At 39.5% G+C, this 26,564-nt stretch overlaps 1 protein-coding gene across 1 annotated transcript in view; it reads right to left on the bottom strand.

Annotated features, from left to right (window-relative positions):
- The window catches only part of LOC150088402 (protein phosphatase 1 regulatory subunit 36-like), a 189,208-nt gene that overhangs the window by 153,633 nt on the left and 9,011 nt on the right, over positions 1 to 26,564 (bottom strand). Inside the window, exon 2 of the mRNA XM_090370147.1 lies at positions 5,501 to 5,625. Coding sequence (XP_090226273.1) covers positions 5,501 to 5,625 — 125 coding nt within the window. The remainder of the gene's footprint in view (positions 1 to 5,500; positions 5,626 to 26,564) is intronic.

The raw sequence follows: 26,564 nt of genomic DNA, 5'->3' as shown, positions 1-26,564 counted from the left end.
TGAAGTGTTGCTCACGAAGGTGGCATAGAGTATGTAGTAGTAGTAGTGGCATGTGATGCAAGAAAGCAAGTGTATGAGCTTATACAGCATCAGCCAAAAAAAAAAAAAAAAAAAAAAAACACACCATTCCCTCCAAATGCCCGTCCAGTTCCTCCTTAAATTTATTCAACCTATCAACTTCCACGACAGATGGAAGTTTGTTCCAGCAATTAACCACCTGCTGGCTAAAGGCAAATTTCCACACATCTATTCTACATCTGTCCTTTCTTAATTTGAATTTATGCCCCCTTAGGTTCGTAATCTGAACAAGTGGAAGGATCCCATCCGAATTCAGCGTGCTCAATCCATTCAAGGCCTTATACACCTCAATCAGATCACTGCATGACAGGTGCCTAGTCTCCAGCCACTGCAATTTGCAGAACTTAAGCCTCTCTTGGTAAGAGGATCCCTTCATTCCCCTCACCAATCTAGTTGCCCTTCTCTGTAGACGCTCAAGCAAATCTACATCCTTCCTAAAATGAGGCCTCCAGACCTGTACGCAGTACTCAAGGCGTGGCCTGACCATTGCCTTATACAGAGGGACAATCACCTCCTTTTCCCTGCTAGCAAAATTCCTATATATCATTGACAAAACCCCATGACCTGCCCTGGCAGCCTGTCTGCATTGCTCAGAAAACTTCATATCTGACTGCACAATTACTCCCAGGTCTTTTTCATTTTCTACCACCTTAAGTGTAGTACCACACAGTTGGTACATTTCTCTGGGGTTACTTCTACCCATATGCAGTACTTTGCATTTGTCAAGGTTAAACTTCAGTTGCCACTTCTTAGCCCATCTGCCCAAATTATCTAGATCCTGTTGCAGTAGCACACTGCCATTACTGTCATTAACAACCCTGCCAACCTTTGTATCATCTGCAAACTTCGACATTAAGCCTGATATACCTTCATCAATATCATTTATAAAAAAAAAACAACAGTGGACCCAACGCCGAACCCTATGGGACTCCACTAATAACATTAGTCCACGAAGAGCAGCACCCATTGATTACCACCCTCTGTCTCCTCCCACTTAACCATCCTTTTATCCATTGTAGCAACTTACCCTTAATACCATTCTGCTCCAATTTGTACAATAGTCTTTCATGCGCAACAGTGTCAAAAGCTTTCCTGAAATCCAAATATATGATATCAAAATTATTTTTTGTATTCAGTTCCTTTGTAACCACATCATAATATCCTATCAAATTTGTCAGACAAGACTTTCCCTTAACAAACCCATGCTGTGTCTGAATTATTGCTGCAGTCTTGTCTAGATGATCCTGCAATGCAACTTTAACCAGTGACTCCATTATTTCACCCAGAACAGAAGTTAAACTAACTGGTCTGTAATTACTTGTGTTACCCTTCGATCCCCCTTTGTGAATTGGGGATACATTTGCACATCTCCAGTCCGTGAGAACCTCCCCTGAGTCCAAGGATGCTCTCATAATTATGGCTAAGGGTTTGCTTAATTGCTTTGCCGCCTCCTTTAATATAACTGGATAGATCCCAACCACCACAGGTGCTTTTCTTATGTTTAACTTCAACAATTTATCCTCCACTTTGCTCTCAGTTATTACAAAATCATTAAGTATCCTGCTACAATTTGATAACCTTCTGCTATTTTCAAATCCAAGATGCAATAATTCCTCATGTGTGAATGTAGATGCAAAATACTTATTCAGTTTGTTTGCTATCTGAGCAGGATCAACAGTCGAACCATCGATGTCAAGTGGACCAATCAGATTCATCCCCTTCCTTTTAGAGTTTATATAAGTAAAGAAATCCTTGCTGTTTTTCTTAGCATCTTTTGCCAAGGATTTCTCGTAATCTACCTTCGCCTCCCTAACCTCCTTTGTGACCTGATTACAGACTAGCTTATATCTGCCATAGGCTTCTGAGTCGCTTGATAATTTATATGCATCCCCATGCATTTTTCTTCCCTGTTACAAGTCTCATTAGTTCATTAGATAACCATTTAGGCCTAAACCTTGAACACTATTTCTTAATAGGTATGAAACTTTTAGTAGCTTCCACGATTAATTCCTTGAATGCTTCCCACTTAGAATTTACTGTTGGTAACATCGTCAGTTGATCCCACTGTACAGAATTTAAAAACTTTCTGAGACCACTGTACTCACCTTTACGGAAGCAAAAACCCTTTCCTTTACCCCTGATGGTAATTAAATCTTTAAGTAAATCCCACATCAGTACACTGTGATCACTGCCACCTAGTGGTTCCTTTATCTGCAAATTCTTAATACACGATTGATCACTGCTGATAACCAGATCAAGAGTATTACTCTCTCTGGTTGCCTCTCGAACATGCTGCTGCAGAAAACAATCATCCAATAAATCCACACAAGTTTGACTAGTGTGTGAGTGACCAACCCACAAATTCCAGTCAATATCTGGGAAGTTATAATACCCCATTATAAGACATTCTGATTTACTGGCCCACTCTATTTCTCTGTACAATTGTTCATTGTACTCATTCGAGTCATTAGGCCTATAACACGCTCCTACTCTTATTTTTCCTTTCACAATGCTTATGTCACACCAAACTGACTCAACAGTGCACTTTTCATCTATATCAACTGGGTGCACTTCTTTTGATTTTATGTTTTTCTTAATTAACAGCATAACACCTCCTCCCTTTCTATTCTGTCTATCCTTTCTGTACACATTGTACTCCCCAAATTCCAGTTCTGCATTCCTTATATCTGTGTGACACCACATCTCTGCTATCCCAACAATATCCGCCTTTGAGGTCTTGACCAACACTTCAAATTCATCAAATTTATTTACTATACTTCTAGCAATGGTATACATGCAAGCATGTATACCATTCTCAAATGTTCCATTGGTTGATCCACAAAAGGTTTTTCTTTCTCCTTTACACATCAAGCTTGGCCTGATTAAGAAATTCACTAAGGCACTGGATAAATAAAGCAGAGGATTCGCATATTTACTGAAAACATTTCCAAATTTATCTCATGCAAAGCTGAAGGAAGGAATTTTCATACGTCCTCAAATAAGAAAGCTCCTAAAAGATGAAGAATTTCAAAGAAACCCGAGTGATGTTGAACCGGCTGCATGGAGATTTTTCAAGGCTTTATACACGGATTCCTCAGAAAGAGAAAAGAAGTGAACTATGAGCAACCGGTGACAGACATGCTGAAATGTTACAAGAACATGGGGTACCGAATGTCATTGAAAATGCATTTCCTTCATTTCCATCTGGATTTCTTTCCTGAAAACTTAGCAGATGTCAATGATGAACAAGGAGGGAGCTTCCACCAGGACATAACTGCAATGGAAAAATGATACCAAGGTTGCTGGGACTCTGCCATGATAGGAGATTACTGTTGGCTCCTTAAACGTGAAAGCAATCTGGAGTATAAAAGAAATCATTGAGTGGGAAACATGTCTAAGTAACATATATTGTGTGTAATAATTACAACCATGTATGCTGATATTATATAAAAACAAGGAATTTAAAAAATGCGTATATCTTTTGATGTGGACGTGACAGAAGTAAAAGATTGATATTTTCATAATCAGGACATTCATTTTGTTCAGGATAACCAACTTTCGTTCGAGAGATATGACAAAAAAAAATTTTGTCAGGCAGTGTAATCAGCATTTGTAGTGGCATGTGATGCAAAAAACAAGCTAATAACAGCATCAGCCAAAAAACATTTCTCACTTCACCTATCCATTCACTCCAAAAGTTTGTCCAGTTCTTCCTTGAATCTATTAACACTATCAACTTCAATGACAGAGGGAAGTTGTTTCAGCAATCAACCACTCGCTAGCTAAATGCAAATTTCTGGACCTCTATTCTGCAACTGTCTTTCCTCAAATTGAATTTATGCCCCCTCAAGTGCATAATCTGAGCAAGAAAAACAATCTCATCAACATTGAGCTTTCTCAAACCATTCAAAGCTATATACACCTCAATCAGATCAACTCATAGGTGCCTAGTCTCCAGTATGCTGCAATTTGCAGAACTTAAGCCTTTCTCAGTAAGAGCAGCCTTTGTTCCTCTCACGAATCTTGTTGTTGCCCTTCTCTGTACTCATTCCAGCAGCTCTACGTCATTTCTAAAATGAGGCCTCCAGACCTGTAGGCAGTACTCAAGATGCAGCTTAACCCATTGATCAAGTGCCTTGTAAAATGGGATAATCACCTCCTTATCCCTGCTAGCTAAGTTTCTGTATATCATTAACAAAACCCCATGAGATGTCCTAGCAGCCTGTTCTGCACTGTTCAGAAAACTTTATATCTGATTACAACACAATTACCCCAGGTAATTGTGTAGTCAGATATTATTATTATTAGCCATATGGTGCATCAGCCAAAAAAAAATTTCTGAGTTACCCTGAGAGAGAGAAAGTTAGGAACCCAAGCCCATACTCACCAGATATGAGCCCCTGGGGTTAAATATAAAGCTGATAAGTTAATCTGGAATTATTGCTACCCATATGCAATACCTTGCATTTGTCATTGTTAAACTTCAACTGCCATTTCTTAGCCCATCTGTCTAATTTTTCTAGATCTTGTTGAAGTAGCTTATTATTATTAGCCATATGGTGCAAGGAAGCCTGAGGCTTATGCTGCACCAGCCAAAAAAAAAAAAAAATCTGAATTACCCTGAGAGAGAGAGAGAGAGAGAGAGAGAGAGAGAGAGAGAGAGAGAGAGAGAGAGAGAGAGAGAGAGAGAGAGAGTAGAAAGGAATCACCAAGAAAGAGAAGTATGATCATATCCAGTTCAGGACCCTGGGTGTGCCAGGCCCATGCTCACCAGATATGAGCCCCTGGTGTTACACTGATTATTGTCTTTAACCACTCTGCCAACCTTTGTATCATCTGCAAACATAGGCATTAAGCCTGATATACCTTCATCAATAAATATAAAAAACAACAATGGGCCAGCACTGAACCAAACCCATATTACCAAAATGGTATGCCTTCATTGTACTTCAAGGTGCAATAATCCCAAAGGTAATGGATTACCTTTGGGATTATTGCACCTTCTGGTACAATAATCCTAGAATAGCACACCCACAATCCACAACAGAATACCACAGTCAACATTTCAATCAAACCTGATTAAAATGCTGACTGTGATACTGCAGGTAGACATACCTATTCATTTGATATCTTTTTACAATTCCTAGCACAAAGACATCATATCAGACTGGACAATTAACTCTGGGCCTTTTTCATTCTCAACTACCTTGAGTTTGATATTAGTATTAGTAGTGGCAAATGATGCAAGAAAGCAAATTTATAAAGCATCAGCCAAAAAAAAAAAAAAAAAAAAAACCCTCTCCACATCCAGCCTTGTTGGTTATAGGAAATACCTGGATTTTAATATAACAAATTCTACACAAAGTAAATATGTATAACTAAGCTGATGCTAAACTATACTTTTAAATTTCTCAACGCTCACCTATAATATCATTTAAGGTGATTGGGCGATCAACTTTAGAAGAATGGATTACCTTTGATTCTTTATCACTCTCTGAATAATCAACAGGGAGCATCTCATCACTGTCAATATCTTCATCTGAGGTCCTGGAACAATATAAAATTTTATGCTGACTGTAACAGAATTATTAATACTTTCATTCAGGAACAGTACAATATACATTACACTAAATACTTTTCAGTGTATTGTATAGGAAGATGTTATATTACATTAGATTGTATTGCATTAGAGCTGTATATGTTTCTAAACTTTAAACTTTTTTTTTTTTTCAAACTTTAAAACACCAGAATATGGAGCATTAAGTTCTAGCAGTTCTTTCAATTTTTTTTTTTTTTTGTTTGCTGTTCATAAATTTCTTATTGGAATCAATATTTTAAGCCCTTGGAATCACCCACAGCTGTTGTAGTCATAAGGTTTTTCTTTTAAATAACTTCTTTCTTTCATATGTTTTACTATTTCACATTTCTTTAGAAAAAATATAAATACAAATTTTTTTAGAGAGAGAGAGAGACTTGAAAAGAATTTTTTAGAGAAATTCAAAAATCATTTCATTATTGCTTCACCTCTGTATACATCATAATGACTTTGACAATTCATTACAAAATAAGAGATCTGGTATATAGTGTATCTACAAGATAAAAAAGGATCCAGGTGCATCCCTTAATGGCTGCAGTGTGTCCACCTGTGAATGGGTTCTTCCAACAGGATAATGCACCACATCACAAGACCAAAACTGTAAATAACTTGTTCCAGGGACCTGACAGTGAATTCAGCATGCTACAATGCTTCTCCAGTCATCAAAATTCAATCCAATTAGTCAACTGTCAGATGAGGTGGAATGAACTATTTGTAACAGAGATCCAAAGTCACCAATTTGCAGCAACTGTGAGAAGCAACTGAGTCATTGGATCACTATCCCTGTGACATACTTTTGCCACCTTATTGAGTCCATGCCATGATAAATCCAGATTATTCTAAAACCTAAATATAAACCTATTTACTATTTTATTAGGTAGGAGAACCTAATAAAATGGCCACTTAATGTACAATGTAAATAAATGTGAATACTTATTTAACAGTCATGTGAGAATGTTACTTGTTGATTTGTTTCTGATGACAAAGTGTATATCACAAGTGAACAGCCACAAAACTGTTTACAAATCTTAATTTATCATGAATCTGAACATGATCAACAAGTTTCAACTACCATCAAAATTCAATGATTGTTTGCTTTAAGCTCATAAAAAAGGCCATTTATTAGCATTATTTGAGGCATATGATGCAAGAAAGCAAGCTTATAGAGCATCAGACAAAAAAAACCCCTTCCTATTTCACCCATCCAGTCACTCCAACTGTTTGCCTAGTGCGGCTTTAAATTTCTTTAAGCTATCAAATTCCACAACACAAAAACATATGGAAGTCTGTTTCAGCAATCAACTACCCGCTGGCTAAAGGCAATATTTCGCACATCTATTCTACAACTGTCTTTCCTCAATTTGAATCTATGCCCCCTCAGATTCTTAATCTGAGCAAGCAGAAGTATCCCATCAGCACTAAACCTACTCAAACCATTCAAGGCCTTGTACACCTCAATCAGATCGCCGTGCAGGTGCCTAGTCTCCAGATGCTGCAACTTGCAGAACTTAAGCCTCTCTTACCAAGAGAGGCTTAAGTTCTGCAAATTCTAAATGGGACTCCTCAAGGAATTACTGTTGGAAGCTACTAGGCTTTTCACCAAGAAATACTGTTCACCATACCAACTAAGAAATACTGTTCACGATTTAGACCTAAATGGATTTCAGATCGACTAATGAGGCTCGTGGCTGAGAAGAAAAATGCGTGGGATGCATGTAAATTATCAGGTGACACCGAAGCCTATGGCAGATATAAGCTAATCTGTAATCAAATCACAAAGGAGGTTAGGCAAGCGAAGGCTGATTATAGAAAATCCTTAGCAAAGGTTGCAAAGAAAAACAACAAAGACTTCTTTACTTATGTAAAGAAGTCTTTGTTGTAGACTGCTTTACGTATGTAAAGAAGCCTTTGTAAACTCTAGAAGGAAGGGTCTGAATCAGATTGATCCAATTGATGTTGGTGATGCGAATGTTGATGACTCTGCTCAGATAGCTGACAAACTGAATGAGTATTCTGCATCTACATTCACACATGAGGAAATCTGTAAAGAAGAGGAGGACAGAAGTTTACTAAACTCTAACAGGCAGCTAAATGATTTTGTAATAACGGAGAACAAAGTGGAGGAGAAATTGTTGAAGTTAAACAGAAAAAAGGCACCTGGGGTAGATGAAATCTATTCAGTTATATTGAAGGAGGTTGCAAGGGAAGTATGCACACCCTTAGCAATAATTTTGAGAGCATCCTTAGATTCAGGGGAGATCCCCGTGGAGTGGAGATGTGCAAATGTATTCCAAATTCACAAAGGGGGTTCAAAGGGTGATGCAAATAATTATAGACCTTGTAGTTTAACTTCTGTTACGGGGAAAATATGGAGTCACTGGTTAAAGAAGTGATGCAGGATCACCTAGACAAGACTGCAGTAACAGTTCAGACACAGCTTGGATTTGTTAGGGAGAAGTTTTGTCTGACCAGTCTAAATGGATACTACGAAGAGGTCACAAAGCAACTGGATGAAAAAATAATTTTGATATCATATACTTGGTTTTCAGGAAAGCTTTTACTACTGTTGCACATGTAACACTGCTGTACAAATTGGCACTGTATGGCATTAAGGGCAAGTTGCTGCAATGGATAAAGGGATGGTTGAGTGGGAGATGGCAGTGAGTGGTAATAAATGAAAAATGCTCTAAGTGGACTAATGTTATTATTGGAGTTCCCCAGGGTTCGGTGCCTGGCGCATTGTGGCTTTGTGCATTTCTTAATGATATCAATGAACATATATCAGGCTTAATGTTGAAGTTTGCAGATGATACAAAAGTTAATGATAGCATTAGTAGAGGCATATGATGCAAGAAAGCAAGCTTATGCAGCATCAGCCAAAAAAAAAAACCTTCCGTTTCACCCCTCCGTTCGTTCGAAATACCTGTCCATCTGAGACTTAAATTTATTTAGGCTATTAACTTCCACAACAAGGGATGGAAGTCTGTTCCACCAACCAACTACCTGCTGGCTAAAGGCAAATTTCTGCACATCTATCTTACATCTATCTTTCCTCAATCTGAATTTAAGCCCTCTCAGGTGATTATTCTGAACAAGAGAAAGAATCCCATCGGCACTGAGCATGATCAAACAAAATTCAAGGCTTTATACACCTCCATCAGATCACCTCGCCGGTGCCTAGTCTCCATACACCGTAATTTGCAAAACTTAAGCCTTTCTTCTTAAGAGCAACCCTTTGTTCCATTCACTAATCTTGTTGCCCTTCTCTGTACTCATTCCAGCAGCTCTACATCCTTCTTGAAATAAGCCTCCAGACCTGTACATAGTACTGAAGGTGTGGCCTGACCATTGCCTTATACAAGGGAATAATCACCTCCTTATCCCTGCTAGAAAAATTCCTGTATATCATTGACAACACACCATGAGCTACTCTTGCAGCCCGTCTGTACTGCTCAGAGGACTTCATATCTGCCTGCACAATTACCCCCAGGTCTTTTCATTCTCTACTACTGTCAGTGTACTACCACAGAGTTGATACGTTGCTCTGGGGTTGCTGTTTCCCATATGTAGTACTTTACATTTGTCAATGTTAAACTTCATTTGACACATCTCAGCCCATCTGCTCAACCTTTCCAGATCCTGTTGCAGCAGCATAGTGTCAGTAATGGCCTTAACAACCCTGCCAACAATTGTATCATCCGCAAACTTTGATATTAAGCTTGATATACCATCATCAATATCATTTATAAATACAGAAAACAATAATGGACCCAACACTGAACCCGGAGCAACTCCACTAATAACATTAGTCCACGATGAGCAGTGTACATTGATTACCACTCTCTGTCTTCTCTCCCTCAACCACCCCTTTATCCATAGCAGCAATTTGCCTCCAATGCGACACTGCTCCAATTTGTGCAGCAGTCTTCCATGTGCAACAGTATCAAAAGCCTTTCTAAGATCCAAATATATAATATCAAAGTTATTCCCTGCATCCAATTCTTTTGTGACTGCATCATAGTATCCAATAAAATTGGCCAGGCAAGACTTTCCCTTAACAAAACCATGTTGTGTCTGAGCTATAACTGAAGTCTTGTCTAGATGATCCTGCAGCGCTTCTTTAACCAGTGCCTCCATTAATTTTCCTGGAACAGAAGTTAAACTCACAGGTCTATAATTACTTGTGTCAGCCTTTGATCCTCCTTTGTGAATTGGGGTCACATTTGCACATCTCCAGTCTATGGGTACCTCCCCTAAGTCCAAAAAAGCTCTCATAATTATGGCTAAGGGTTTGCTTACTTCCATTGCTGCACCCTTTAATATAACTGGATAGATCCCATCCATCCCAGGTGCCTTTTTTATGTTTATCCTCAACAATTTCTCCTCCACTTTCCTCTCAGTTATTACAAAATCATATAGCTCACTGCCAAAGTTAAACTCATCTCTGGCATTCCCCTCCCTGAATAACTCCTCACGGGTGAATGTAGATGCAAAATATTCGTGTAGTTTGTTAGCCACCTGAGCAGGATCCTCAACTGTTGAACCATCAATATCCAGTGGACTAATCTGATTCATCCCTTTCCTTCTAGAGTTTACACAGGTAAAGAACTCTTTTCTGTTTTTCTTTGCATCCTTTGCCAAAGATTTCTCATAATCTGCCTTTGCCTGCCTAATCTCCTTTGTAACTTGGTTACAGACCAGCTTATATCTATCATAGGCTTCCATGTCACCCATTAATTTATATGTATCCCATGCATTTTTCTTCTCTGCCGTATGTCTCATTAGTTCATCTGACATCCATTTAGGCCTAAACCTTGAACAATATTTCTTAGTTGGTATGTAAAGCCTAGTAGCTTCCAAGATAAGTTCTTTGAATGCTTCCCATTTTGAATTTGCTGTTGGTAACATCATCAGTTTGTCCCACTGATGGTGGGTCAGATGGGTATGACCTATCCTTGCTCTTGAAAGGACTACTTCTTCTCTAAAAGGCCACTGGAGCACCAAATTTTCAGATCTTGTTTAACCTGAAAGAGTTTATTATTAATCTGATAGTGCCAGAGTGCTGTCCATTCTGATATGCAGGCAGCATGAACGGTTAGTGCATAATCTGATACTGGAACAGGGATAATGGTTAAATCCAAGGTAGTTGGATTTTTTTTTTTTTTTGCAGCTTTATCCAGTTCATTGCCTAAAATACCGGAATGTACTGAAATCCAACAAAAAGTGACCATTTGATGGCATTCTTCAATTTTTAGTAATAAGCTTCTGATTTCATTTAAAACAGGGTGAACTTTATCTGAGGAATTACATAATGCCATGGTTAAGCTGAGGGGATCAGTATAATTTTTATTATTATTTTTTTTTTCCTTGTTAGTTGTTGGCGCATCAGCTTCTGTGGCCATAATGCACCTCCCAAAGTTTTTGCATTTTACTGTGATCCAAGCCCGAGGCAGGAATCGAACCCGCGACCTTTGGGTTGCCAGGCAAGCACTGTACCTACCTGGCTAGCCCGGTCGGCAATCAGTGTAAATAACAGATTTTAAGCAACAGTTAAAATAGAGATTTTCTAAAGCAAGTTTGATTGCATATAATTCCAATTAAAAGACCAATAGATTGACAGTAGCCACTGGCAGAGGTGAAAGAGATTCTTGCACTGCTTCTATTAGAATGAGCAGAAGCCTGAAAAACAAGATGCATGGTATTTCAGAGACTGCTGGGAGCCATTGCGGTACAAGTAAACACATGGGTTGTGTTAGGGTAGCTAAGAATAGAAACAGGTGCAGGTATACTTGTGTGTACACCAATGCTAGGAGTTTAGTAAATAAATTTGATGAATTTGAGGTATTGCTCAAAACATCAAAGGGAGATATTATTGGGATATCAGAGACGTGGTGTCACACAGATATAAGGGATGCAGAACTGCAATTTGGGGAGTACAACATCTACAGAAAGGATAGACAGGATAGGAAGGGGGGAGGGGTTATGCTATTAGTTAAGAAACACATAAAAACCAAGGAAGTGAAGCCAGTCGACATCGCTGGACAGTGCAGTGTTGAGTCAGTTTGGTGTGACATAAGCATTGGGAGATCAAAATTGAGAGTAGGAGTGTGCTATAGGCCTAATGACTCTGATGAGTATAATAAGGAACTGTACAGGGAAATAGAGTGGGCCAGTAAATCAGAAAGTCTTATAATGGGAGATTTTAATTTCCCAGATATTGACTGGAATTTGGGGGCTGGTTACTCACGCACTAGCAGGGCTTTTGTGGATTTATTGGATGATTGTTTTCTACATCAGCATGTTCGGGAGGCAACTAGAGGGAGTAATACTCTTGATTTGATTATCAGCAGTGATTCTTCATGCATTAAGAATCTGCAGATAAATGAACTACTAGGTGGCAGTGATCACAGTGTGCTGAAGTGGGCTTTACTCAAAGAGGTAACTACCATTAGGGGTAAAGGGAAGGGTTATTGCTTCCGTAAAGGCGACTACGATGGACTGAGACAGTATTTAAATTCTATACAGTGGGACCAACTGATGATGTTACCAACAGCAAATTCAAAATGGGAAGCATTCAAAGAACTTATCTTGGAAGCTACTAGGCTTTACATACCAACTAAGAAATATTGTTCAAGGTTTAGGCCAAAATGGATGTCAGATGAACTAATGAGGCATATGGCAGAGAAGAAAAATGCATGGGATACTTACAAATTAACACATGACACAGAAGCCTATGATAGATACAAGTTGATATGCAACCAAGTTACAAAAGGAGGTTAGGCAGGCGAAGGCAGATTACGAGAAATCCTTGGCAAGGGATGCAAAGAAAAACAGCAAAGAGTTCTCTACTTATGTAAACTCTAGAAGGAAGGGGATGAATCAGATTGGTCCACTTGATATTGATGGGTCAACTGTTGATGATCCTGCTCAGGTAGCTAACAAACTAAATGAATATTTTGCATCGACATTCACACATGAGGAGTTATTCAACAAGGGGAATGCCAGAGGTGTATTCAACTCTAGCAGTAAGCTACAGAATCTTGAAATAACTGGGAGTAAAGTGGAGGAGAAACTGTTGAAGATAAACACAAGAAAGGCACCCGGGGTGGATGGGATCTATCCAGTTATATTAAAGGAGGCAGCAAAGGAAGTAAGCAAACCCTTAGCCATAATTATGAGAGCTTCCTTGGACTCAGGGGAGGTACCCATAGACTGGAAATGTGCAAATGTGACCCCAATTCACAAAGGAGGATCAAAGGCTGATCCTCCACAAGTAATTATGATCCTCCACAAGTAATTAATACACAAGTAATTATAGACCTGTGAGCTTAACTTCTGTTCCAGGAAAATTAATGGAGGCACTGGTTAAAGAAGCACTGCAGGATCATTTAGACAAGACTTCAGTTATAGCTCAGACACAGCATGGTTTTGTTAAGGGGAAATCTTGCCTGACCAACTTGATTGGATACTATGATGCAGTCACAAAAGAACTGGATGCAGGGAATAACTTTGATATTATATACTTGGATCTTAGAAAGGCTTTTGATACTGTTGCACATGGAAGACTGCTACACAAATTGGAGCAGTGTGACATTGGAGGCAAATTGCTGCTATGGATAAAGGGGTGGTTGAGGGGGAGAAGACAGAGAGTGGTAATCAATGGACACTGCTCATCGTGGACTAATGTAATTAGTGGAGTCCCTGGTACTCTGTTACCTACCTCCGTACAAACGGGAGAATATTATGCCATCTTTATGACAAAGTTGAAAGAGGCAATTCAGGAAAAAAGACAAGGAAAGTCAGCTCATCAGGTTTTTGTTTGGTGCCTGTGCACAAAGCCTAGGTTGCACAAACAAAATTTCACAAATATAGATATGAACAATAAAACCACCCTCCAGCCAGTCCATATCTGCCCCCAAGTGACTATTACTCGTTCAGAAGCCACAAAGACACATTCACAGAACTCATTTTGAAGATGAAGAGCTAAAAGTAGCTTTGGAAATTGATTTGATGCCCAACCTGCAGAATTTTTTTTTTCAAGGATTTAAACTCTTTACAGATTAAATACAATAAGTGTATTCAACTTCAGGGTGTATACAATGAAAAATAATAATAATTAAAAAAAAAAAAACAGAAAAAACTAATTTTCTATACCTATGTCTTTTATACTCTATTCTCAGGACTTCTGGCCACTCTTTTTACAATAAATCCCATTATAGCTCATAACACCAACATATCTCACATCCACTTACTGATGTTTTTACTCCTAAATATGCCAAAAAATGTAATACTACTTTTTTTTTTAGTAGAGGCATATGGTTATTATTATTATTAGCCTTATGGTGCAAGGAAGCCTGAGGCTTATGCTGCACCAGCCAAAAAAAAGATCCCCGAGTTACCCTGTGTGTGTGTGTGTGTGTGTGAGAGAGAGAGAGAGAGAGAGAGAGAGAGAGAGAGAGACAGACAGACAGTCACAAAAGGAATCACCAAGAAGAGAAGAATGATGATATCCAGCTCAGGACCATGGGTTTGCCAAGCCTATACTCACCAGATGTGAGCCCCTAGGGTTAACGCAAGAAAACAAGTTGTACAGCATCAGAAACAAAAAAAAAAAAAATCCAATTTGCCCCATCCATTCGCTCCAAAAGTTTGTCCAGTTCTTCCTTCAATTTATTTAACCTATTAACTTCTACGACAAAAGATGGAAATTTATTCAAGAAATCAACCCACCCACTGGCTAAATGCAAATTTTGGCACATCTATTCTACAACTGTCTGTCCCCGATTTGAATTTATGCTCCTCAGGGGCACAATCTGAGCAAGAGAAAGAATCCCATCAGTGTTGAGCTTGCTCAAATCATTTAAGGCCTTACACCTCAATCAGATCACCTCGCAGGTGCCTAGTCTCCAGATGCTACGATTTGCAGAACTTAGGCCCTTCTTTGTAAGAGCAACCCATTGTTCCCCTCACCAATATCATTGCCCTTCTCTGTACTCGTTCCATCCAGCATCTCTACATCCTTTCTAAAATGAAGCCTCTAGATCTGTATACAGTACTTAAGGTGTGGCCAGACCATCCTTATCCAAAGCGATAATCACCTCCTTATCCCTGCTAGCAAAATTCCTATCATTGACAAGGACCCCCATGACCTGCTCTGGCCTCATATCTGACTGCACAATTACCCCCAGGTCTTTTTCATTCTCCTCTTCCCTGAGTGTAATACCACAGTTGGAACATTTCTCTTGGGTTACTGCTACCCATATTCAGTACTTTGTATTTGTCAATGTTAAACTTCAGTTGCCACTCAGCCCATCTCCCCAACTTTTCTAGTTCCCAGTAGCATATTGTTATTAACAACCCTGCCATCCTTCTTTTCATCTGCAAATTTGGACATTAAGCCTGATATACCTTCATCAATATCATTGATAAATATAAAAAACAACAATGGGCCCAACACTGAACCCAGGGGGACTCCACTAATAACATTAGTACACGAAGAGCAGTGTTGGAGAGCACTTCGATTTCTAGGCAAAATGATATATCGCTTTTGAGGATTACCCTGACTTCTAATTTCTTGGCACAAGCACATTACAAATATTGCTTCCTCTGCATCTAAAAAACTTGGTTTTCTCTTTCACTCTCGGCGTTACTTTTCTTCCAAACAGCTGTTCACTCTGTACAAATTGCAAATCCGCCCTACCATGGAATATTGTTCCCACATCTGGGGCGGTGCTCCCAAAACCTCTCTCAGGATTCTTGATTCCATTCAGAAGAGGGCAGTTAGGTTAACTAATGATTCATCTCTAACAGAGTTTCTCCACTTGCTGTCTCGTTGACGTACTGTTTCTGCTGCATGCCTCTTCTACAGATACTTCCATGGGCACTGTTCTTCTGAATTAGCTTCTATAATTCCCTATTTCAAAACAGTCCGAACACGTGCTGCCACCAGCCAACATCCATTTACTATCGAACTTCCAATTCACAGAACCAAGTTTTCATCTTCCTTGTTTATTCATTCAACTGCCATTTTCTGGAACAACCTTCCTTCATACATATTTCCTGAAAATTACAGTCTACAGAAGTTCAAGTTCAATGTCAACAAATATCTTCTTTCGTCTTCTCAACCTCCAACCCAAGCACAGTACTAAATACTATAGGTTCTAATACCTCTCGTGTTTTGGGTTTTCATAAAAATAAATAAATAAAATAAGACATTCTGATTTACTGATTAACACACACCTACTCTCCTTTTTCCTTTCCTAGTGCTACGTCATACCAAACAGACTCAATATTGCATTGTCCACCAACATCAATTGGATGCACTTCCTGTCCTCAAATTGTGTGTGTTTCTTATCTGACAACCTAACCCTTCCTCCCTCTCTGTCTTGTCTATCCTTTCTGTACACATTGTACTCCCCAAATTCCAATTCTGCACTGCTTATGTCTGTGTAACACCACATCTGTGATATCCCAACAATATCTGCTTTTGATGTCTTGACTAGCACTTCAAGCTGATCAAATTTATTAACTATATACCTAGCATTGGTGTACATGCAAATATACATGCACCTGTTTCTACTCTAATTTACCCTAACACAGCCTATGTATTTATTTTTTCCACTACGACTCCCAGCAGTCCTGGAAATCTCCATTTCCCTACTGATGTTGATGACAAAGGTTGATGATGTTGTAGAGCAGATATCATCTTTTAAGGGCACAAAAGGTGATATAGTTGTACACGTTGGCACTAATGATATTAAGAGTAGGAGACCAGCGGAATTACTTAACAAGTACAGGTCACTGTTGAAAAAAAGCCATGAAGTAGGGTTGAATTTGAAAGTGTCTGCAATTCTGCCCAGACACGATAGGAGGGAGTATATGATGAGAGCCTTGTCGATCAATTCGGCCCTGGAAAGATTGTGCAAGGCTGAAGGGGTAGAATTTTTTTCAGCCTGGACTGTACTTGTTAACAGGAGAGTGTATCCCATCCTTCTACAGGCCTTCTACAGGGATGGGATATACTTAAATAGAAAGGGTGCAAGAATATTTGCTGATGCTATCGAGGCAGTGTTAGGTGGGTCGGAAAACTGCTAGCTTGGGGGGAGACAAAGACTAATGGATTAACAGTAGCCACGGGCAGAGGTGAAAGAGATTCTTGCACTGCTTCTATTGGAATGAGCAGAAGCCTGAAAAACAAGATGCAGGATATTTCAGAGACTGCTGGAAGTCATTGCGGTACAAGTAAACAGATGGGTTGTGTTAGGGTAGCTAAGAATAGAAACAGGTGCATGTATACTTGCGTGTACACTAATGCTAGGAGTTTAGTAAATAAATTTGATGAATTTGAGGTATTACTCAAAACATCAAAGGCAGATATTGTCACACAGATATAAGGAATGCAGAACTGGAATTTGGGGAGTACAACGTCTACAGAAAGGATAGACAGGATAGGAAGGGAGGAGGGGTTATGCTATTAGTTAAAAAAGACATAAAATCCAAGGAAGTGAAGCCAGTTGACATCGCTGGACAGTGCAGTGTTGAGTCAGTTTGGTGTGACATAAGCATAGGTAAATCAAAATTGAGAGTAGGAGTGTGCTATAGGCCTAATGACTCTGATGAGTATAATAAGATACTGTACAGGGAAATAGAGTGGGCCAGTAAATCAGAGAGTCTTATAATGGGGGATTTTAATTTCCCAGATATTGACTGGAATTTGTGGGTTGGTCACTCACACACTAGCAAGGCTTTTGTGGATTTATTGGATGATTGTTTTCTACACCAGCATGTTCGGGAGGCAACTAAAGGGAGTAATACTCTTGATCTGATTATCAGTAGTGATTCTTCATGCATTAGGAATCTGCAGATAAATGAACCACTGGGTGGCAGTGATCACAGTGTGCTGAAGTGGGATTTACTCAAGGAGGTAACTACCATCAGAGGTAAAGGGAAGGGTTTTTGCTTTCGTAAAGGAGACTATGCTGGTCTGAGACAGTATTTAAATTCTATACAGTGGGACCAACTGATGATGTTACCAACAGCAAATTCAAAATGGGAAGCATTCAAGGAACTAATCTTGGAAGCTACCAGGCTTTACATACCAACCAAGAAATATTGTTCAAGGTTCAGGCCTAAATGGTTGTCAGATGAACTAATGAGACATATGGCAGAGAAGAAAAATGCATGGGATACATACAAATTAATGGGTGACGTGGAAGCCTATGATAGATATAAGTTGGTCTGTAACCAAGTCACAAAGGAGATTAGGCAGGCAAAGGCAGATTATGAGAAATCCTTGGCAAAGGATGCAAAGAAAAACAGAAAAGAGTTCTTTACCTATTTAAACTCAAGAAGGAAAGGGATGAATCAGATTGGTCCACTGGATGTTGATGGTTCAACAGTTGAGGATCCAGCTCAGGTGGCTAACAATCTAAACGAGTATTTTGCATCTACATTCACACATGAGGAGTTATTCAGGAAGGGGAATGTCGTAGGTGAAGTAAACATTGGCAGTGAGCTAGATGATTTTCTAATAACTGAGAGGAAAGTGGAGGAGAAATTGTTGAGGATAAACATAAAAAAGGCACCCGGGGTGGATGGGATCTATCCAGTTATATTAAAGGAGGCAGCAAAGGAAGTAAGCAAACCCCTAGCCATAATTATGAGAGCTTCTTTGGACTCAGGGGAGGTACCCATGGACTGGAGATGTGCAAATGTAACCCCAATTCACAAAGGAGGATCAAAGGCTGACACAAGTAATTATAGACCTGTTAGTTTAACTTCGGTTCCAGGAAAATTAATGGAGGCACTGGTTAAAGAAGCACTGCAGGATCATCTGGACAAGAATTCAGTTATAGCTCAGACACAGCATGGGTTTGTTAAGGGCAGGTCTTGTCTGACCAATTTGATTGGATACTATGATGTAGTCACAAAAGAACTGGATGCAGGGAATAACTTTGATATTATATATTTGGATCTTAGAAAGGCTTTTGATACTGTTGCGCATGGAAGACTGCGGCACAAATTGGAGAAGTGTGGCATTCGAGGCAAATTGCTGCTATGGATAAAGGGATGGTTGAGTGGCAGAAGACAGAGAGTGGTAATCAATGGACACTGCTCAACGTGGACTAATGTTATTAGTGGAGTTCCTCAGGGTTCAGTGTTGGGTCCATTGTTGTTTTCTGTATTTATAAATGATACTGATGATGGTGTATCAGGCTTAATGTCCAAGTTTGCAGATGATACAAAGGTTGGCAGGGTTGTTAAGGACACTACTGATACTATGCTGCTGCAACAGGATCTGGAAAGGTTGAGTAGATGGGCTGAGAGGTGGCAAATGAAGTTTAACATTGACAAATGTAAAGTACTACATATGGGAAACAGTAACCCCAGATCAACGTATCAACTCTGTGGTACTACGCTGACAGTGGTAGAGAATGAAAAGGACCTGGGGGTAATTGTGCAGGCAGATATGAAGTTCTCTGAGCAGTGCAGACGAGCTGCAAGAGTAGCTCATGGTGTCTTGTCAATGATATACAGGAATTTTTCTAGCAGGGACAGGGATGTGATTATTCCCTTGTATAAGGCATTGGTCAGGCCACACCTTGAGTACTGTATACAGGTCTGGAGGCCTCATTTCAAGAAGGATGTAGAGCTGCTGGAACGAGTACAGAGAAGGGCAACAAGATTAGTGAATGGAACAAAGGGTTGCTCTTACGAAGAAAGGCTTAAGTTTTGCAAATTACAGAGCCTGGAGACTAGGCATCGCCGAGGTGATCTGATAGAGGTGTACAAGGCTTTGAATGGCTTGAGCATGCTCAATGCCGATGGAATTCTTCCTCTTGCTCAGAATAATCACCTGAGAGGGCATAAATTCAAATTGAGGAAGGACGGATGTCGGATAGATGTGCGGAAATTCGCCTTTAGCCAGCGGGCAGTTGGTTTGTGGAATAGACTTCCATCGCTTGTTGTTGAAGTTGATAGCCTAAACAAATTTAAGGCTCAGCTGGACAGGTATTTCGAACGAATTGAGGGGTGAAATGGGAGTAGTGGTTGTTTTTTTTTTTTTTTTTCTTTTTTTTTGGCTGATGCTGAATAAGCTTGCTTTCTTGCATCATATGCCTCTACTAATGCTAATGCTAATGCTAATATCTGCTTTTGATGTCTTGACTGGCACTTCAAGCTGATCAAATTTATTAACTATATACCTAGCATTGGTGTACATGCAAATATACATGCACCTGTTTCTACTCTAATTTACCCTAACACAGCCTATGTATTTATTTTTTCCACTACGACTCCCAGCAGTCCTGGAAATCTCCATTTCCCTACTTTCCAGGCTGCTGCTCATGCTAACAGAAGCAGCGCAAGCATCACTTTTGCCTCAAACTGTTTACCTTTTAGTCTGTGTATCCCCCAAGCTGGTAGTTCACCGACATTCCCTGATCATCTTTCTGCATCCTCCGTATTTGGTGGTCACGGGCTTGAACACCGGTCTAATCAAGAAGCGTGTGCTACGCACTGCTGCTCCTGCCCACCTGGCTACGGAGGCACCAACAAGCACACACCAGGCTGAAAAAAAAAAAAATTCTATCCCTTGAGCCTTGCACAATCTCTCCAGGTCCGAATTGATCGACAAGGCTCTCATCGTATACTCCCTCCTATTGTGTCTTGGCAGAATTGCAAACACTTTCACATTCAACCCTAACTTGCGGCTTTTTTTAATTAGTCATTTCTTAATTGACATTTCTTAATGTCATTAGTTCCAACGTGTACAACAATATCACCTTTTCTGACCTTAAAAGATATCTGCTCTACAACGTCATCAACATTTGCCCCTGGCAGACATAACGTGGTCCTGTTCCACCTATCCTTCTTGCACAGTATATTCCCAGTCTCTCTGACAATAGAGTTACCAACAATAACTAGTTTCTTTGGGACCAATGCATTCTGCCTTGAGATTGCCTCTGTGTTGCTTGATGCACAGGAGTGAGCTCTGCTGTTGAGCTGGGCAGCTGAGAGCTTGATGGGCCCCTCATATTAATTTCTTCGAGGACATTTACTCTACACCTCAAACTCTCATAGACGCTCATCAGAACGGTGAGTTAGCACCTAATTTCTTGACACTCTAGACACCTAGCAAACACAAAGCCATCCTCCTTGGCTAGATCATATCCTGTTTTAGAAAGGTCGGCAAACATTTAACATTTCGAACATTTTTTGAAACTGATGCATTGGAGAATCGCCCCCTTCGTTTCTCTCCCGAGTCACAGTACTCTTGCTAGTCTGTGAACTTTGCTTCGCCGCTCAAGTTTGGGTCATGATTTCCATTTAAATGCAATTTAATTAATAATGAAATTTAATAAGATTAATAATATTTTTGATTAATTTATAATACTATAATAAGCTAACAGATTCCTAATTGAGTGCTTCATATTACGCTATCTAGTTTTACTTTATACTTTACGCTATCAGTTTGCGATATATATACATTATGCTATTTCTTATCAACTACAATATGGCGGCTAGTTCAACAATATTGGTGCCAACACTGGGAGTCGTAACTTCCAAAAATTGCTAGTTAAATTCAAAATAAGACGATAACGAACGCTACTAAACCTATTTAATATCACTGCAAAACACAATGGAGTATGTTAATTGACGAAGAATATAGTAAAAATTAAATTAACAAAAAAGTAGGTTAAGTAACTTACAGTTACCTAACCTACTTTTTTACCTAACCTGAATTTGAAAAGTGGGTTAGGTAACTTACAGTTACCTAACCCACTTTTCAAATTCAGAAAGTATGCAGGTGAGCATACATAACTGCATAAAACTTAAATTCGTTTAAGTTAATTTTCTAGGCTCTTAAGGCTGATCCATCTCAGAAAGGATTATTTCTAACCTTCAATTAATTTAAAATTAACAAGATTAATGTAAAAGTAATAAATATACATTGTGAGGTCAGTACACTGTGATCACTGTCACCCAGTGGTTCATTTATATGCAAATTCTTCTTCATGCATTAAGAATTTGCAGATAAAGGAACCACTGGGTGACAGTGATCACAATGTACTGATGTGGGAATTACTTAAAGATGTAACTACCATCAAGGCTAAAGGGAAGGGCTTTTGTTTTCATAAAGATGACTAGAGGTGTTTCAGACAGTTTTTAAATTCTGTACAGTGGGATCAACTGATGATGTTACCAATGTTGAATTCCAAATGGGAAGCCTTCAGGGACTTAATTTTGGAGGCTACTAGGCTTTCATTCCAACTAAGAAATACTGTTCAAGGTTTAGGCATAAATGGATGTCAGATGAATTAAGGCTTGTGGCAGAGAAGAAGAATGTATGGGATGCATATAAAGTGTCAGGTGACACAGAAGCCTATTGCAGGTATAAACTAGTCTGTAATCAAGTCACAGAGAAGGTTAGGCAGGTGAATGCAAATTACAAGAAATCTTTGGCAAACAAAGGATGCAAAGAAAAACAGCAAAGAGTTCTTTACTTATGAAACTCTAGAAGGAAAGGGATGAATCAGATTGGACCACTTAACAAAGATGGGTTGATTATTGATGATCATGCTCAGGTAGCTGATAAACTGAATGGGTATTTAGCATCTACATTCACATACAAGGAGTTATTTAATGAGGGAAGTGCCAGAAGTTTATCAAACGCTAACACGGAGCTAAGTGATTTTGTAATAACTGAGAGCAAAGTGGAGGAGAAATTGTTGAAGTTAAACATAAGGAAGGCACCTGGGGTGGACAGGATCTATTCAGTTATATTAAAGGAGGCAGCAAAGGAAGTAAGCAAACTCTTAGCATTAATTATGAGAGCTTCCTTGGACTCAAGGGAGGTCCCCATGGACTGGAAGTGTGCAAATGTATCACCAATTCACAAAGGGGGTTCAAAACATGACACATGTAACTACAGACCTGTTAGTTTAACTTGTGTTCCGTGGAAAATAATGGAGTCACTGGTTAAAGAAGCATCTAGCCAAGACTGCAATAATAGTAAGACGCAACATGGGTTTGTGAAAGGGAGGTCTTGTCTGACCAATCTAATTGGATACCATGATGTAGTCACAAAGGAACTGAATGCCAAAAATAATTTTAATATCATATACTTGGATTTCAGGAAAGCTTTTGATACCGTTGCACATGGAAGACTGCTGTACAAATTGGAGAGGTATGGCATTAAGGGTAAGTTGCTACAATGGATAAAGGGATGGTTGAGAGGAAGACAACAGAGAGTGGTAATCAATGGACACTGCTCTACGTGGACAAATTAGCATTAGTAGAGGCATATGATGCAAGAAAGCAAGCTTATGCAGCATCAGCCAAAAAAAAAACAAAAAAAAAAAAAAACACCACTTCCATTTCACCCCTCCGTTCGTTCGAAATACCTGTCCAGCTGAACCTTAAATTTATTTACGCTATCAACTTCTACAACAAGGAATGGAAGTCTGTTCCACCAACCAACTACCCGCTGGCTAAAGGCAAATTTCTGCACATCTATCCTACATCTGTCTTTCCTCAATTTGAATTTATGCCCCCTCAGGTGATTATTCTGAGCAAGAGGAAGAATCCCATCGGCATTGAGCATGCTCAAGCCATTCAAAGCCTTATACACCTCTATCAGATCACCTCACCGATGCCTAGTCTCCAGACTCTGTAATTTGCAAAACTTAAGCCTTTCTTCGTAAGAGCAACCCTTTGTTCCATTCACTAATCTTGTTGCCCTTCTCTGTACTCGTTCCAGCAGCTCTACATCCTTCTTGAAATCAGGTCTCCAGACCTGTATACAGTACTCAAGGTGTGGCCTGACCAATGCCTTATACAAGGGAATAATCACATCCCTATCTCTGCTAGAAAAATTCCTGTATATCATTGACAAGACACCATGAGCTACTCTTGCAGCTCGTCTGCACTGCTCAGAGAACTTCATATCTGCCTGCACAATTACCCCCAGGTCCTTTTCATTCTCTACCACTGTCAGCGTAGTACCACAGAGTTGATATGTTAATCTGGGATTCCTGTTTCCCATATGTAGTACTTTACATTTGTCAATGTTAAACTTCATTTGCCACCTCTCAGCCCATCTGATCAACCATTCTAGATCCTATTGCAGCAGCATAGCATCAGTAGTGTCCTTAACAACCCTGCCAACCTTTGTATCGTCTGCAAACTTGCATATTAAGCTTGATATACCATCATCAATATCACTTATAAATACAGAAAACAATAATGACCCAACACTGAACCCTGAGGGATTCCACTTATAACATTAGTCCACGGTGAGCAGTGTCCATTGATTACAACTCTCTCTCTTCTCCCCCTCAACCATCCCTTTATCCATAGCAGCAATTTGCCTCCAATGCGACACTGCTCCAATTTGTGCAGCAGTCTTCCATGTGCAACTGTATCAAAAGCCTTTCTAAGATCCAAATATATAATATAAAAGTTATTCCCTGCATCCAGTTCTTTTGTGACTGCATCATAGTATCCAATCAAATTGGTCAGGCAAGACTTTCCCTTAACAAAACCATGCTCTGTCAGAGCTATAACTGAAGTCTTGTCTAGATGATCCTGCAGTGCTTCTTTAACCAGTGCCTCCATTAATTTTCCTGGAACAGAAATTAAACTCACAGGTCTATAATTACTTGTGTCGACCTTTGATCCTCCTTTGTGAATTGGGGTCACATTTGCACATCTCCAGTCTATGGATACCTCCACTGAGTCCAAAGAAGCTCTCATAATTATGGCCAAGGGTTTGCTTACTTCCTTTGCTGCCTCCTTTAATATAACTGGATAGATCCCATCCACCCCAGGTGCCTTTCTTGTGTTTAACTTGAACAATTTCTCCTTTCTAGAGTTTACACAGGTAAAAAACTCTTTTCTGTTTTTCTTTGCATCCTTTGCTAAGGATTTCTCATAATCTGCCTTTGCCTGCCTAATCTCCTTTGTGACTTGGCTACAGACCAGCTTTCTATCATAGTCTTCCATGTCAACCATTAATTTATATGTATCCCATGCATATTTCTTCTCTGCCATATGTCTCATTAGTTCATCTGACATCCATTTAGGCCTAAACCTTGAACAATATTTCTTAGTTGGTATGTAAAGCCTAGTAGCTTCAATGATAAGTTCTTTGAATGCTTCCCATTTTGAATTTGCTGTTGGTAACAACATCAGTTGGTTCCACTGTATAGAATTTAAATACTGTCTCAGACCATCATAGTCGCCTTTACGAAAGCAAAAACCTTTCCCTTTACCCCTGATGGTAGTTACCTCTGAGTAAAACTCACTTCAGCACACTGTGATCACTGCCACCTAGTGTTCCTTTATCTGCAGATTCTTAATGCATGAAGAATCATAATGGATGTCAGATGAACTAATGAGACATATGGCAGAGAAGAAATTTGCCACCTCTCAGCCCATCTGATCAACCATTCTAGATCCTATTGCAGCAGCATAGCATCAGTAGTGTCCTTAACAACCCTGCCAACCTTTGTATCGTCTGCAAACTTGCATATTAAGCTTGATATACCATCATCAATATCACTTATAAATACAGAAAACAATAATGACCCAACACTGAACCCTGAGGGATTCCACTTATAACATTAGTCCACGGTGAGCAGTGTCCATTGATTACAACTCTCTCTCTTCTCCCCCTCAACCATCCCTTTATCCATAGCAGCAATTTGCCTCCAATGCGACACTGCTCCAATTTGTGCAGCAGTCTTCCATGTGCAACTGTATCAAAAGCCTTTCTAAGATCCAAATATATAATATAAAAGTTATTCCCTGCATCCAGTTCTTTTGTGACTGCATCATAGTATCCAATCAAATTGGTCAGGCAAGACTTTCCCTTAACAAAACCATGCTCTGTCAGAGCTATAACTGAAGTCTTGTCTAGATGATCCTGCAGTGCTTCTTTAACCAGTGCCTCCATTAATTTTCCTGGAACAGAAATTAAACTCACAGGTCTATAATTACTTGTGTCGACCTTTGATCCTCCTTTGTGAATTGGGGTCACATTTGCACATCTCCAGTCTATGGATACCTCCACTGAGTCCAAAGAAGCTCTCATAATTATGGCCAAGGGTTTGCTTACTTCCTTTGCTGCCTCCTTTAATATAACTGGATAGATCCCATCCACCCCAGGTGCCTTTCTTCTGTTTAACTTGAACAATTTCTCCTCCACTTTACTCTCAATTATTACAAAATCATCTAGCTCACTGCCAGAGTTTACTTCACCTCTGGCATTCCCCTTCCTGAATAACTCCTCATGTATGAATGTAGATGCAAAACACTCGTTTAGTTTGTTAGCCACTTGAGCAGGATCCTCAACTGTTGAACCATCAATATCCAGTGGACCAATCTGATTCATCCCTTTCCTTCTAGAGTTTACACAGGTAAAAAACTCTTTTCTGTTTTTCTTTGCATCCTTTGCTAAGGATTTCTCATAATCTGCCTTTGCCTGCCTAATCTCCTTTGTGACTTGGCTACAGACCAGCTTTCTATCATAGTCTTCCATGTCAACCATTAATTTATATGTATCCCATGCATATTTCTTCTCTGCCATATGTCTCATTAGTTCATCTGACATCCATTTAGGCCTAAACCTTGAACAATATTTCTTAGTTGGTATGTAAAGCCTAGTAGCTTCAATGATAAGTTCTTTGAATGCTTCCCATTTTGAATTTGCTGTTGGTAACAACATCAGTTGGTTCCACTGTATAGAATTTAAATACTGTCTCAGACCATCATAGTCGCCTTTACGAAAGCAAAAACCTTTCCCTTTACCCCTGATGGTAGTTACCTCTGAGTAAAACTCACTTCAGCACACTGTGATCACTGCCACCTAGTGTTCCTTTATCTGCAG

This window comes from Mastigoproctus giganteus, chromosome 3 (genome assembly GCF_048544385.1).
Source record: "Mastigoproctus giganteus isolate SK-2022 chromosome 3, ASM4854438v1, whole genome shotgun sequence".
Lineage (NCBI taxonomy): Eukaryota > Metazoa > Arthropoda > Arachnida > Uropygi > Thelyphonidae > Mastigoproctus > Mastigoproctus giganteus.
This window is presented reverse-complemented; position numbering and strand designations above follow the sequence as displayed.